General features: G+C 58.6%; 1 protein-coding gene across 9 annotated transcripts in view; it reads right to left on the bottom strand.

Moving 5' to 3' along the window:
* RGS12 (regulator of G protein signaling 12) overlaps positions 1-14,347 on the bottom strand; it is a 160,237-nt gene that overhangs the window by 891 nt on the left and 144,999 nt on the right. For 5 of the 9 annotated variants that reach the window (XM_032254025.1, XM_032254027.1, XM_032254030.1 and 2 more), the window contains 4 exons: positions 12,735-12,831; positions 10,801-10,880; positions 10,255-10,408; positions 8,054-8,593 (listed from right to left, as the gene is read on the bottom strand). In XM_032254025.1, the coding sequence (XP_032109916.1) occupies positions 8,054-8,593; positions 10,255-10,408; positions 10,801-10,880; positions 12,735-12,831 (871 nt within the window). Of the gene's footprint in view, positions 1-1,313; positions 1,326-7,341; positions 8,594-10,254; positions 10,409-10,800; positions 10,881-12,734; positions 12,832-14,347 lie in introns of those variants that run through there. The other 4 variants (XR_004261552.1, XM_032254026.1, XM_032254028.1 and 1 more) reach the window with 4 other exon arrangements.

The raw sequence follows: 14,347 nt of genomic DNA, 5'->3' as shown, positions 1-14,347 counted from the left end.
CCCCCTCACACACTCAGAAATCCCGACACCCTCTCACAGACTCAGAAATCCCGACACCCCCTCACACACTCACAAACCCCACCACACCCCTCCCCACCCACTCCCCACCACCCCCTCCCCAGTGTAGCTCAGAAACAGAGCTGGGCCCCCAGGGGAGCCCCAGCCCTGACTACACGTCTCAGGCTGTCGTGGCCCCTACTTCTTCCTGCGGACTGTCCTCAGGGGCCACCTCCAGGGGGCCAAGCACTAGGGTGGGGCAGTTCCAGGAAGGCTGGACCCTCACAGCCTGGCAGAGCGGGCCCTGAGCCCTGCATCACTGGCCTGCCCCATCTTACCAGGCTGGCCACCTGCTTGCCCACCTGGCTGGCTGCCTGGGCCCCGTCACACACCCTGCTTCAGGCCTGCCTGTCATGCACCCTCCCCCTCCATCCCTGATCCCCCTGCTTAGGCCCCTCTTCTGGGCTGTTCAGTGACTCTGGCGTCACTTCTGGCTCCAGTGCCCACTCCGCCTCCAGGAGTTCCTGGCTGCCTAAGCAGGCCTTGGAAGCTTCTAGACCCAACGTGGCAGGCCACCTCCTTGCCGGCACCCCCGGGAAGTCTTCCTACCCAGGGCGTCACTGCCGGCCACGTCTGGTGGCGTCCACATGGACCCTGGAGGACAGTCATGCCTATGCCAGGGTGGAGTCCCCAGGGGCCAACAAAGGGTGGGGCTGAGGGGAGTGAAGGGCATGAGGATGGGTGGGTTCACATGCCCCCTGGAGCTCCATGGCGGGACCCAGGGCCTAGGCAGGGCAGGGCAGTCCCCGTGCTGGGAGGACCCAGAAGCCCTTCCCCGATCAGCGACTCCACCTCCCCATCTGCACAGTGGGGGTGTCTTATTGACTCAGAGGAGCAGGCTTCGGGGGCAGGTTTCTGCGTGCCCGGCATATGTCCACGCAGGGGTCCAGGAGCTCCCTTCCTCACTGAGCCTGGGGCCAAGGCCCTGAGACACTCATGCCTATGACAAGGTGAGGGCCTTGAGGCGCCCGTGGGGTGGCAGGAGCAGCAGGCCTGGGCCCCCAGAAGGCTGGCTGCAGGAGAAGCCGGCCCCCAGCCGATGAGAACCAGGGACAAAGGGTCCCTGCTATGAACGGCTGCCCTCCCTGGGCCTCGGTCTCCCCCGGTGAACCAAAGGCCTTGCCAGGGAAGGTGAAGACCCTCCTCAATCCACAGTTCTGAGGTCCCTGAGATGACCACAGGGTCGTTGGTGCCCCAGCTGCTCCACGGCCATCAAAGTCCTCCACCCAGCATGCCCCCGCCGTTCGGTCCAAGCTTCTGGAAGCAGCCTCCATGAGGCGCCCATGAGTAAGTCTGGGCTGCGGGCAGAAGGCGTGGCTCCCCTCTTGAGCATGCCCCGCCCGTTCACTTGAACAAGTCCCGGCAGTGGCCCTAAAGGCCCTCATCCTGGCCCCGACACGCAGCACCAGAGCGCCCAGCCCGCGTGTGGGCTGCTCCAGGCCTGCGTGTCTTAGGCAGGCCAGGTGCAGATGTCCTCTGGAAGCCCAGGGTCCACGTGGAGCAGCTGAAATCAAAAGCTTCTCCTAGTTGGGCCTCTGCTCATTCAACAAGTGTCCTGCTAGGTTCTGCCAGGGCTAGGAGCCAGCCCTGCCCCCAGGGTACAAGGGGACAGCTCCGTCCATCTCCTTCTTGTCACCGGGTCCCCATGACACCAAATAGCCGGCTGCAGGGCTGGGAGATGATCAGGTGTGGGGAGATACAGGGGTTTGCCCCCCGTCGCCGGTCAATACAGTGGGCATTTGGGCATTTGCCTGGAGCATTCATCAGGCTCTCAAGGGGCCTGTGACCCCACACATATCCAGGACCCAGGCTCTGCCCCGCCGGCCCCACATGGACAGATGGAAGGACAGGTCCCTGTGAGCCCCGGACAGCTAGTGTGCTCAAGATGGGGAGAAACACTTGTTTCTGGAGACAGGAGAGAGAGGGCAGCTCCGTACTGGCCACTACGCCCACCTCACAAAGAGGGGGCTACAGCCAGGCCCCTCCTGCCTATGCGGCCCAGCCTCACCCCAGGCCTGACTCAGCCGCTGGGCCCAGCCCTGAGCAGCGGGCAGCCTCACGACCTGCGTGCGCCGGCCTGCCTGGCAAGCACTTCCTACCCAGCATTTCCCTGGCAGGGATGGCGACGCAGAGACCCAGCAGGGCTACAGGCCCCAGGCAGAGCCTGTGCCGCCTCCAGAGGGGCCTGGCCTCTTGATCTCAATCCCGGTGCCGGCTCGTTCTGACCTGTCCCACATCTCTTAACATCCAGACGTGAGGCCACACTGGGATCTCGTTCCCTGCCCCTTGGGCCACCTCTGAACCCCTCCCCTCCTGTGGGCCCCATGGCTCCCTGTCCTCGGCTGGCTGGTCGTGCCGCTGTGACTGCGCTGTCCAGCCCTCCTGGAAGGGGGCCATGATGGAAGCCCCACAAGACACAGCAGGAAGGCCTCTCCTTCCACATGGGTGGGTCCCTCACCAGCTGCCAGTCGCCCCCAGGCCTCCCCCACACTTGTCCAGGAATGTCTGGACAGGAAGGGCCTGGGGCAGCAAAGGTCAGGCCCCCACTCCACCCTGGTCCTCAAGGCTGAGTCAGGACCCCACCTCCTGGCAGGCACAGCGGGAGCAGGGGCTCTCAGCTGCCTCCCAGGCTCTCCTCTGAGACCCAGGCCTGCCACCTGTCCCACTGCCCTTCCTGTCCCCAGAGGGACCCTGTCCCCAGGCACTTTGCTCAGCCTCTGCCCCCATGCTTCAAATCATCTCTGCTGCTAACTGCAGCCACCTCCTCTGTTAAGCCTCCCTAGTGCCCCTTGGAAGCTCACAGGACACCAGGACACCCAGGCATGGCTGAGCCGGCTCACACTGAGAACACAGGAGGAAGGGGGAGGTGAGGGGAAAACAGAGGCGGGGACCCCACAATCCATCCTAGCTTCCAAAGCCCCTTCCCTTCCCAGCCTTCCCACCGCAGCACGCTCCATGGGCTCCCACGGAGGCCTGCATACTCCTGCTGATGGGCCTCCATGGGAAAGAGAGCCACCCTTGAACCTTGGTTCCAGAGTGGGAGCCCCCAGGTCCCCCTGTCCCTGTGGGTCCCCAGCCAGAATCATGACTGTGCCTGTGATGGGCTGGGGCTGAGAAAGAGCTCCTCAAATACTTCCGGGCACTGGTGAGGGGTTGGACAGTGCCCAGCAGGTGCACAGCGTGGTGCACGGGGAACAGGAGTGGGAATGACTCAGGGCACAGCCGTGCATGTGGCAGATCCCAGGGAGGGGCTGCAGGCCGGAACTCCAGCAGTACTGGCTGAAGTGGGAACATGGGGGTGGGCCAGGCCACGGTCACTTGCAGCCCTGAGACTTTCACTCTGCAAGACCTGGCTGAAACTTCAGGCAGAGGGCAGACACTTCAGAGGTGGAGGGGAGCAACCTAGGGTGTCTTGTGGTGAGATCCAGGAGGACCACGTGTCACAGCCAGGCTGCAGGCTATAGAGGAGGGCCCAGGCCAACTGGTCAGCTCAGAAGCCCCTGGGGAGCCACAAGGCTGGGCAGGTGCCAGGAGGTGTTCTGAGGAGAGGCGGTTCTGGAGAGGCACCTAGCAGGTGCCCCAGCAGCTTTGCAAGCCTGAGACCAGTGACTGGCTCTGGTGGCTGTGTCCCCGAGAAAGCCAGCACTTCTCAATCCACATCGCAGTGAGGGCACCTAAGCTACATCTGTTCCTGCAGAGGGCTGGGTACGGGACCTGCCAAGGAGGCCTCTCTCACAGGAGTGGCTCTGGACAGAGCAGGAGCCGGGCAAGGCTGCATCCTCACCCAGGCTTCAGCAGGGATGACATAGTGGCCGTGTCACAGGGGGTACTCTCACCCCCAGGGTGAGGGGTGTGCCCTCACTTCCAGGACACAGACATCCCAGCAGGCAAGCATCTGTGGAGAGCTGGAGACCAGCATGCACCTGGCAGGTAGCTGAGCTCCAAGCGCCTGAGAGCCACTGGGCCCAAATGTGTCCCTAGGGGACACTGGCAGCTGTGACACTAGGGCCTCCAGGTTGAGTGACCCCTGCCCCCACCCAGTGAGCTGCCCCGGGGGACCCCAGCCCCAGGACAGCTGTACGGGGACCCCTCCTGAGGAGGTGCCTGGCACCTCCCTACCAGCATGTGGAGTCTGCATCCTCTTGGGACCTCTGCACCAGGAGCCCAGCCTGGCCACGGCGCTGGGCACTCAGCCTTCCCAAAGGGGCTGGGAGGAGCCACTGGCCTCCAGCTGCCAGCCAGGACCCCCTGACTGTGCCCTTGCAGCCAGCTGGCCAGCAGTGAGACCACCCAGCTTCCAGGTTTTTTGTTGTAAACTAAACAGATCTGGTTAAGAAGATCTGGGGCTTATCTGGAATTAATACCAACACAATCCTAAGAACATGTTTTAAGATTGCGCGTATGGAAGGAGCACTGTGCATTGGAAACTGGGGTGTGGGTGCACGCGACCTTTTGAACACCTCTCTCCTTTGTGAAAACACAAAGCGCGTCTGCTTCAGTGTAGGACGGAAGATGACTTCTAAAGGCAGGACGCAGCGGTGCTGGAGGGACTGCTCCCTCCCCATGAGAACAGACATGCACAAAATGTGTGTCATGCAGACACAGGTCACACGCACACACCAGGTGTGCACGCACATGGGCATATCTGCCTGACACACAGGTGTGGTTTCACGGGTGTGGTTTGGGTCTGTGTCCCCATCCAAATCCTCAGATGCCAAGGGCGGGACCAGGTGAAGGTAAATGGATCATGGGGTGGGGTGTTTCCCCCATGCTGTTCTAGTGATACTGAGTGAGTCTGATGGTTTTATAAGCGCCTGGCATTTGCCCTGCTGGCACTCATTCTCTCCTGTGCCCTGTGAAAAGCTGCCTTCCACCCTGACTGCAAGTTTCCTAAGGCCTCCCCAGCCATGCGGAACTGTGAGTCAATTAAGCCTCTTTTCTTCATAAATTACCCAGTCTCGGGTAGTTCTTCATAGCAGCGTGAAAACAGACTAATACACACAGCACCGTGTGGACACATGCACGCCCCCTCAGAATGCCCTGGAGCCTGGTGAGGGGCCTGGCACTTCTCCCGCCTGGAACCTCTGTTGTGTGTGTCAAAGAGCGAAGGCTCAGAGGCATTAAACTGGGTGGCCTGGTGGCAAGTGGCCAAAAGATGAGACTCGCCCACATTCCTCTGGGACCAGACACGCATGGGGGTTACTGGCCAGCCATGCTGACAGGTCTCGGGGCATAGTGGATGGAGTGGAGTGCTGTGTGGCATGTAGCACTGGGGCTAGAAGGATGGGATGGCATGGTGGGTGATGCTGAGGCTGGAAGGGTGGGGTGGAGCACCATTCGGTGCATGGTGCGGGGGCTGAGTGGCACAGTGCGTGGTGCCAAGGCTGGAAGGGCAGGGTGGGGTGGTGCAGCTCTATGGAGACTCCCCCTACCTCAGGGCTGTTGCTGGCAGCCCCCATGCATAGCTGGCATGCCACCCACCGTGACTGTGGAGTGGGCAGGAGCCTGTGTTGTGTATCTCATCCCAGATACTGGGTCCAGGGTGGCTGCCACATTGTGAGGAGGCATCAACTGTCCACATCATAAAGTGTGACCCGGGATGACTCCCAAGCCCTTAAACCCTGACAATGACGGGTGAGCACTCAGTCCAGGCTCACCCAGGCCCACGGTTGTGAAAGAGGCTCCATCGCACCACTATGGCACTCACAGCCTGTTTCCTTCGCCGCCAGGGGCAGGTGACTGACTCGAGGCCCATGCGACAAGGACCTCTCCAATACAGAGAATCTCGTTAGAGTGAGGGTTCCAGAAAGCAAGCAGCACAGAGCAGTTTCTGTCCCAACGTCCCCACCAAGCAACCCGCAGCCAGCACCACCAGGAAGACTGGGCAGGTCCTCGGTAGTTGTCTGGTGTTGCTGGTGACAGGCACGTGGCGGACACAGACCTATGACCTATGACCTATGGCCAAAGCCACTCCCACCCCTTTCTCCTGCTGGGTCTCCTCCTAGGAGACAGCCCAAGAGCCAAGGGCCCAGGGTGCCCAACTGCACAGGAGCTGGGGAGCCAGTGATGTGGAGAGCTGGTTCTGGCCAGTGGCAGTTGGGGGCAGCCACCAGAGCAGGGGGACCTGCTCCTCTCAAGGCCGGCACCTCCCGCCCTCCTGCCACCAACACATCAGGGACACCAGCTGTGGGTGCTCGGCTGTGCCTGTACTGTAAACCACCTCCATGCTGACGGCCCCTGGCAGGAGAGAGAACATGTGGGTCTGTCTAGCCCTCCCAGGCAGCCCGACACACCCCACACCCCAGACCTGTGCACAGAGCCAGCCCCAGCCCCAGGGCCACGTGGCTAGGGTGTGGGCAAAGGACTGTAGCCTGAGGGCCAGAGGGACAGCTCATCTCAGCACCCACCCACGGGGCCGCCAGCCCTTCTGCCATCCTGCCGCATAACTGTGCCGCTGGGAGCACACCAGGCGCTCAGAGTTTTGTTCAGTGAATGGTACGTATGCATATATATATATATATATGTACACACATGTATGTATATTCAAGGCTAAGCCTCACTCTGTCGCCCAGGCTGGAGTGGCAGTGGCGTGATCTCAGCCCACTGCAACCTCCACCTCCTGAGTTCAAGCGATTTTCCTGCCTCAGCCTCCAGAATATCTGGGATTACAGGCAAGCAAAAGCCGGTAGATTAATCCATTTAATCTCCTAAAAATGTGTAATATTTCCTGTAGATTAAAACATTTTTATTATTTTCTAAAGTGGAAACAAAGCTTCAAATGAGAAAGGAAAGTTGGAAGCCAGTCAGTCCAGTCATGATGTCCAGAGTTTATTACTCCAGGAAGAACAGACTCAAAACGCAGGTGACGGCCACACAGGTGTCGAGACGGGACGAGGGGACTTGGGCCAGGGGCAGAGGCTGTGGAGTGGCACCAGTGGGCACGCCGGGCACCTCAGGCTTTCTCATCCAGGCATGTCCTGGCTGGGAAAGGGACCAGGGAGCTCCTCCCACACCACACATGGCCCCCAAAGCCCAGATATGTACAGATCTACAGATGTGCACTCCCTGGTCCCCCAGCAAGGTCCAGGCTACAGGTCTGATCAGACCAGACCCGGTGGCAGGACTCCCGCTGCCATCAGCATCCTGGACCAGGGTGCAGGACGGAGAGGCGCTCCCATCGCCCCCAGTAGTAGACCACCACAGGGGTGTCCACACACCCCAAGCACACTCCGTGACACACACCCTGAGTGGCTCCTCTCTCCAGGGGACGGCCACACAGGCCACTTCCCCTGCTTCCTGCTGGGAGCCTCGCTTCAGTTTCTGATATTTGTGGCTCGTGGAAATATCCCTGCTACCAGACCATCCTGTTCACCTTCACACCCACTGACTCCCCTGACTCCTTTGAGAAATGTCTGTGACACCCACAGTCAAGGAGCCCTGCTGACGTCACTCAACTCCCGAGCACCCACATTACCTGCTATGGGGGCTGCCGGTGGTCCCAGCTGTACTCTCAAGGCTCTCCCTGAGGACAGGCCTGTGTCTCAGAGCCCTCTCCTCCTATAAATGCAGGGGCTTCACTTCCTCACTCAAGACAAATGCTATTGTTTTTCAGACTTGAGACATAAACACTAAAAATGGGCGCTGTCCAAGTTTGGAAAGGAAGGCCTCCACTTTCAGAAACCCCCAGGCCTCGCCCAGGGTGTTCCCAGACCTGGATGCAGGCACTGCCATGCTTCATTCCTGCAAGAGCCTCTCGAGACCCCAGGACGCCTGCCTGGAGTGCCTTGGGGCAACCATCCTAATAGACACTGGCCTGGGGCCACATGAGCCCCTCCTTTCTGAGAGGGCCAAGGAAGCCACCAAACAGCAGGTGAGGAGGGGCCACCGAGACTGCCAGCAAACAGTGGCGGCCGGGGGCCCGCTGTCCTTTCTGACTGGAAGCTGAGCAGACTGCGCTGACGGGGCCAAGGTGGAGGGGATCAGAACCTGGAGGTACCTGGTCTTGAAGGTTCCAGCGCGTCCTGGGGGGCAGAGGGCGGCGGCAGCAAGGTGCTGTTGGGGCTGCTGATGTCCCCCTCCCCCATCAGGGTCAGCTCAGCCACATGCTCATCCTCCACCGTCTGGATGCCCCTGGCCTCCACTTCCCGAGACTGCCTCTTCCAGATCTGTGTGGTGCCCTCCTGCTCGAGGGAGCTGGGGGACTGGGGGGTACAGAAGGCCCCGCTGGGAGACTTCTGCCCAGGGGAAGTCGTCCCAGGGGGGCTGGGGGCAGAGCCCGGGCTGGTGGACGGGCTGTCGCTGCTCTCCTGGGCGGGCTCCCACTGCTCGCTGGGCTGGGAGGCGCTCTCCCGGCCACTGCCTGTTGCGCCTCTCTTGCTAAAGCCCTTGGCCATGGCAGCCGCAGTGGGGAGGGTGAGTTCTGTGGAACCAGGCGGTAAACGAAGGAACTCTGGCAACACCAGGTCTTCCTTCCTTAGCAGCCCACGTTGGTCATCTGCTCTGTTGCTCTGAGCTTTGGAAATAAGCTCAAAAAACTCTATTGGAAGAAAACCCAGAGTGACTATGTTTTAGAGAGTTTCACATTAATGCCTGTCACAGCAGAACATTCTAGAAAGCTCTCATCCTGGGCTGTCCTAACACCCTATCGGCTGTGGGTCAAGAAGAGCCCTTTTCCGTCCACACTGTCTTCCTGCACAGAGAGGAAGGGAGAGCCCTGTGGCTTCTAGCACGCTCTGTCTTCAGGAGTCTGAAAAAGCTGTGACTCCCTGAAAACCAAGCTGCATGAGGTCCAGACTTGAATAAACAAGACCCCTGACTCCACACGGTTATGCACTGATGCTGTCTGAGTAGGATACTGTGGGGCTCTCTGGCCTGGGCTGAGGACTTGGGGCCCTCTGAGGACTGGCCCCTTCTCCGATTGGTCAGCGTCTGAGGCACCACTGAGTCCTGGGTACAGCTGCCATCCTCAAAGTTGGCGGGAGGATGAACCCAAGGAGGGAGGAGAGGAAGGCCCTGAGATGGGTGGTCTGGGAGGGGCACCTTCAAATCCATGCCTGCCTCTCCTGGGTCAATGCCTCTGGGCGGAGGGTGGCCCTTCCAGGCCTAGGCCAGAGGGGGCAACACGTGCCCTCCCTCTCTCTCTGCTGGAGCTCCACAGCCCCGAGGGGCCAGGACTGGTGCCCCTGGGCCTCCCACTGCCCAACAACTCCAGGGCCTGCAGGCACCTCCAGCTTCTTCACTGGCTCCCCCTGGGCTCTTTTCTTAACTGGGCCGGACTTTCTAGTGTAGCAGGCCCCAAGGCCACCATTCAAGATAGATGGTGTCTAAACTGGGATTTCTCCAGCACTGAAATCACACTCTGACTTTTTAACAACTACAGGGAATCTAAAATCTCCGATTTCGCTGGTTCTCAGAAATATAGGAGCCTCAAAGAGTGCATGTGATTTCCTTGTGCTTGGTGGCTAACAAAGGCTGGAGGTACATGAGCTCGGACTCCACAGCCAGCTGTGACAAAGCCATGACAAGCCAAGTGCACTGGCAAATATGCCCTGGATGAAAATTCAGGTCACAGTGACAGCTGCTGATTTGGATTCTGTTTTCAATGCTTCTCTTTGTTACAAGCTTCTAGAGGAAAAAGCAGCTTCAACAAAGGACTCATCTCCATCTCAGTCTTCCAGGTATGCCTGCCAACTCTCCTGGAGCTCAGGGGTGTGCAGGCTGACCTGCCTCGCTGACCCCGTGGCCAAGAGAAGTCAGCAAGCCCACGGCCCTTCCTTCCAGGCCGGGGCGCTCCGCCTCCCCTCTCCTGGGCACCCAACTCTGCCTAGTGTGGACTCTCTAATGCCAACTGTGCCTCCACCCACGCTGGGGCCCTGGCGCAAGCCAGAGGGGGGGTCATGGGGAGGAGCCTGGGTGAGAGGAGGCAGAGCCTGGCGGAGCCTGTGGCATCTCAGGGCAGATAGTGCTGCTCACATCGGCTGCCCCTGACACCCTAAGAACCTGGCACTTGGTCTGAAAACTGGGGTTTTGGTGAAGTGATCCCAACAGCCCCCAGACTGCCCCCAGGAGGCATGTATCCTCCAGGCCACAGAGAAGAACCACAGTCACCCAGATGCTGACAGCTCAGAGCAGCTCTACTGACTATACTGGAAACTGTGCATTTACTAAAAACGTGGAAGTTTTAAAAAGTTCACATACCCTCTGCTTCGTCCAAATTAATTTTCTGATATTTTTTTTTCCCAATCTTTGCAATAGATTCTTCTCTCTTTGAAAGCCGGGGATCCCTAGCATTTTTTCCATTTTCTCCTTTTATTTTAATAGAATTAGACTTGCCTAGTGTTCTTTCCTCTCCCTGCATTAGAAGGAAAGTCAAAGTTCTACTTTCATTTCAATACATGACAATGTATCATTCATTAGTTATAGATTAGAAGGTTCTATGAAATACAGATTGCACTGACACAGAATTTGCATGCATTGCAGAAAAACCAATTGCAATGATCAAGATTACAAACAAGAATAGCATTTAAGGTACAACCGCCCCCACCTCAGAAGAAAAGAACGTCAGCAGCTGGTCCTTCACAGGTAAGAGGGAGCTGGGCATCAGCAGGGACAGGACAGACCCCGCCAAGCAGTGTGCGGGAGACACACAGTGACAGGCAGGCGCGAGAAGCACCCGGGCGCTGTGCAGAGCAGGCGGGCCGCAGAGGGAAGCAGGGCACAGGGTGGGCCAGGGCGGGGAATTACCGTAGCCGAGTGGTTTCTGGAGTTGGAATTTATAGCTGTGTTCTGTTTGACGGGAGCGCCTTTCTGTTTATCTGTGGATGCTAAACAAAATCAGAAAGCTTTATAATTTCAGGGACACGCAAATCCATCTCAACGTTTTATAGACAACCTGCTCCCACGGTCTCTGATAGCAAAGCTGCAGAGAAGCCACAAGGTATCTGCTGCCCTTATGCACCATACACAGCCCGCAGGGGAGACCCCATGGGGCAGGAGAGAAGGCCCGTCCTCCACACACACAGTGGGGATCTGTACATCTAACTGGGAACTTTCTGGAAGAGTGATGTTGAAATTGAAAAGCTTATTTCATATACTATTTGGCATAAATATTCTTTAGAAGGCACAGTCTTATATTTACTATTTTTCCCTTTTTTTGAGACAGAGTCTCTCCCTGTCACCAGGCTGGAGTGCAGTGGCATGATCTCAGCTCACTGCAACCTCCTTCTCTCAGATTCAAGCGATTCTCCTGCCTCAGCCTCCTGAGTAGCTGGGATTACAGGCGCCCACCACCACACCCGGCTAATTTTTGTATTTTTAGTAGAGATGAGGTTTCACCATGTCGGCCAGGCTGGTTTCGAACTCCTGACCTCAGGTGATCCACTTGCCTCGGCCTCCCAAAGTGCTGGAACTACAGGTGTGAGCCACCGTGCCAGGCCAGCACATATTTTGAAATATGACCTTTGCCCCAGGTCAAGGCCACAGGCTGGCCTTTGCTGGCACTAACAGTCTCAAGCCCATTTCTCTGGCCCAGATGTTACTAGGGGAGTCGAGGTCCTGCCCCACATACAGCCCAACAAAAATGCTGCATGCCTCACTCCAGCCCCCAACAGGACTTGCCTGTGCACAAACAGGCCCTGAGCCCCAGTGGACCCTGGGCACTGAGGGCCAGCCAGGGCAAAGCCAGAGGCCACCCTGCTGGGTTATACATGCTGTGCTCACGCCACCTGCCTGGGGGTCAGGGTCTGGGGTGAGGCTTTCCCTAAAGCAAAGGGTGGCCTGGGGGAAGGGTCTCTGCTCTATGAGGAGTTGGGGAGGGGAGCAAGGGTTGGAGCTCTAAGGCTGACGGCCTCAGCATTTGCTTCTGCCTGGGACCCATGGCCCAGGTCTCCCTGGGTGGGGACAAGTGAGCCACATGTGCCCTGCGTGACATCATTGGGGCCAACGTCCTGAAAAACAGAGGGGCAGCCCAATGTCACCTGAAGTGTCTCCTGACAAAGTGAGCTGTCTATCCAGAGTGTCTGCAGAGGGGCTTCCAGAAAGCTCTCTCCAAGAGACACACCTCCCTACAGCACCTGCACCTGCAGGCCCCAAGGCCACGCCTCTGCCTGTCCCTGGGGACAGCTACAAACAGGACCCACCCGCCTGGGTCTGAGTAACCTTCCTCAGGCAAGGCTCTCAACCAGGGCTCTGAGGAGGGCTGGCTCTTGTGTGTCAGCACCAGGTGGGGGCTGGGCAGTGAGCCCATCGCTGAAGGCTGCTGGCCGGACCCCAGCTTCCCCAGGGCAGGACTGTCATGACCAAGGCAGGCTCCCACTTTGCGGGGCAGGGCACAGCTGTCTACTGTCCTGGCTTCCTGTTTTGTGCCCGGAGGGAAGGGTGCCAGATCAGGGCACCGAGGAGGGACCAGGGGCCTAGACCATTTCCCTTTTGTGTGCAGACTCCAAAGCCTCCTCCCTTCCCTGGGCCTGCCCTCTCCCCTATACCGGTCCCACTCTCCCTCCCCACTGCACTAGTCCTGCCTGCCCCCTCCCCTGTGCCAGCCCTACAGCCCCCTCCCCTGCGCTGGCCTCACTCTCCCTCCCTCTTGCACCAGCCCCACGCCCTCCCATGTGCCGGCCCTGCGGCACCCCCCTTGCGCCAGCCCTGCCCGCCCCCTCCCCTGTGCCGGTCTTACTCACCCTTTCCTCTGGAAGGGTCCTTCTCCTCCAAGACAACCCTCTGTCCGTCCAGACTTGATATAGGGGCGCCGAGGTCCAGGGGCTCCTTCTCTCCACTCTAGGGCAGAGATGGGCACTGAATAATTTACCCGGATTGGAACTTCAGGGAACAGGTGTGTGTGATCCCGCCCAACTGCATAACCATCCTAGGCTCAATGGAGACACGCAGGAGATGGCCCCGGGGTGAGGCCTGCCTGACTCAGGCACACGGGCTGGGACTGGGCCGGGCTCCTGACGTGGGTAACTAACTCTGATCACCGTGGCTGGCCCCGGGGAGCAATGCCCTGAGGAACTGCATGGGCAGCACCTTCTGCACCAGTCCCCTCCAAGGCCCAGGGGCAGGGCAACATGTGTGAACCCCAGAAGCACCTTCACCCACATATTTAATGCTTTAAAATGCATGAAAATACTCTGAAATAAGAACTGAAGCTCATAGAAGTCTCCACATTGCTCACAACCTGGATGATAGCCTCCCTAAAAACCCGCTCACCAATCCTCGAACACTGCTCAGAGGGGATACTGAGAGCAGATATTCTCCTTTGTAAACAAGGAAGCAAAGGCAGACACCTTTAGGACCAGGTCTGACGCTGGAATGCAGTGGCACCAGCTACAGGGCTGGAGCTCTTGTCTCTGGGTTGGAGCTCTCCTCTGGCAGAGAGTCTGGCTCTTTGCCTGCCATAATCACAAATCAACTTGTTTGGCATTCACAATCTGTCAGTCAGGGGAACAGCAGCCGTCCAATGCCAGGAGGGAGAGGCTCTGAGCTCCTGAAGGGGCTGGTTCACTGGCCAGGTGTGGTGAGCCCTGGGGGCGAAGCAGAGGAGCTGCCCCAGGTCCCGCTTCCTCCACCACATTCGTGGGCATAGGGGGCCCAGGAATTCACTGGAGAGGTCAGGAGAAAGCATCCAAGAAAAAGCCGCATCCCAAACAACCCATTCCACACGAATCCTTCATAGCCCCCACAGCCCTAACCCTGCCTGGCCTGGAGACCTTGGCAGCCGAGGGCTGCAGCTCATAGGAGCGAGCCTGACCGCAGCCAGCCTTCCACCCTGGTGCCTCCCAACAATGCCACGAGCGTGCTGCCATGACCAATATTACAGCCAGGGAAACTGCGACCTCCGGGGCTAAGCAATTGCTTAGGGTCTCCAGAGCCGGCCACAGCGGCACACTGGAAGCCAGGCACGGTCTGTCTCCGACCCGCAGATTTCCAGACTCCAGGATGGACCCCACAGGGCAGGGAAGAGGCTTCAGGTTACCCTCGGAGCTGGTGTCTGTAAATAATTTAATAGGCTCTTCTTGTTCACTTCAAAGTGAATACATTGAATATATCTGAGTGCAGTTTCAGGGAAAATTAAAATCCTGAAAATACTTGAAATCATTGCTCTAATAAAGTTGACAAGGAAGGAAGGCAAGGCGGACACTGTGCCCTAAACCCCCATGCTCCCGAGCACACCCAGTGAGGCCCAGCTCTCCCTGTCTCTCGTGGCCCACCCAGTGCTTGCTGTCACCACCCCAGGCAGGGTTTTCTTTCCTAACCCCATCCACAACATAATGGTGCAGGCTGTAAACGTCAG

The sequence above is a fragment of the Sapajus apella genome, unplaced genomic scaffold, assembly GCF_009761245.1.
Source record: "Sapajus apella isolate SASKATOON/1434 unplaced genomic scaffold, GSC_monkey_1.0 scaffold85, whole genome shotgun sequence".
Classification (NCBI taxonomy): domain Eukaryota; kingdom Metazoa; phylum Chordata; class Mammalia; order Primates; family Cebidae; genus Sapajus; species Sapajus apella.
This window is presented reverse-complemented; position numbering and strand designations above follow the sequence as displayed.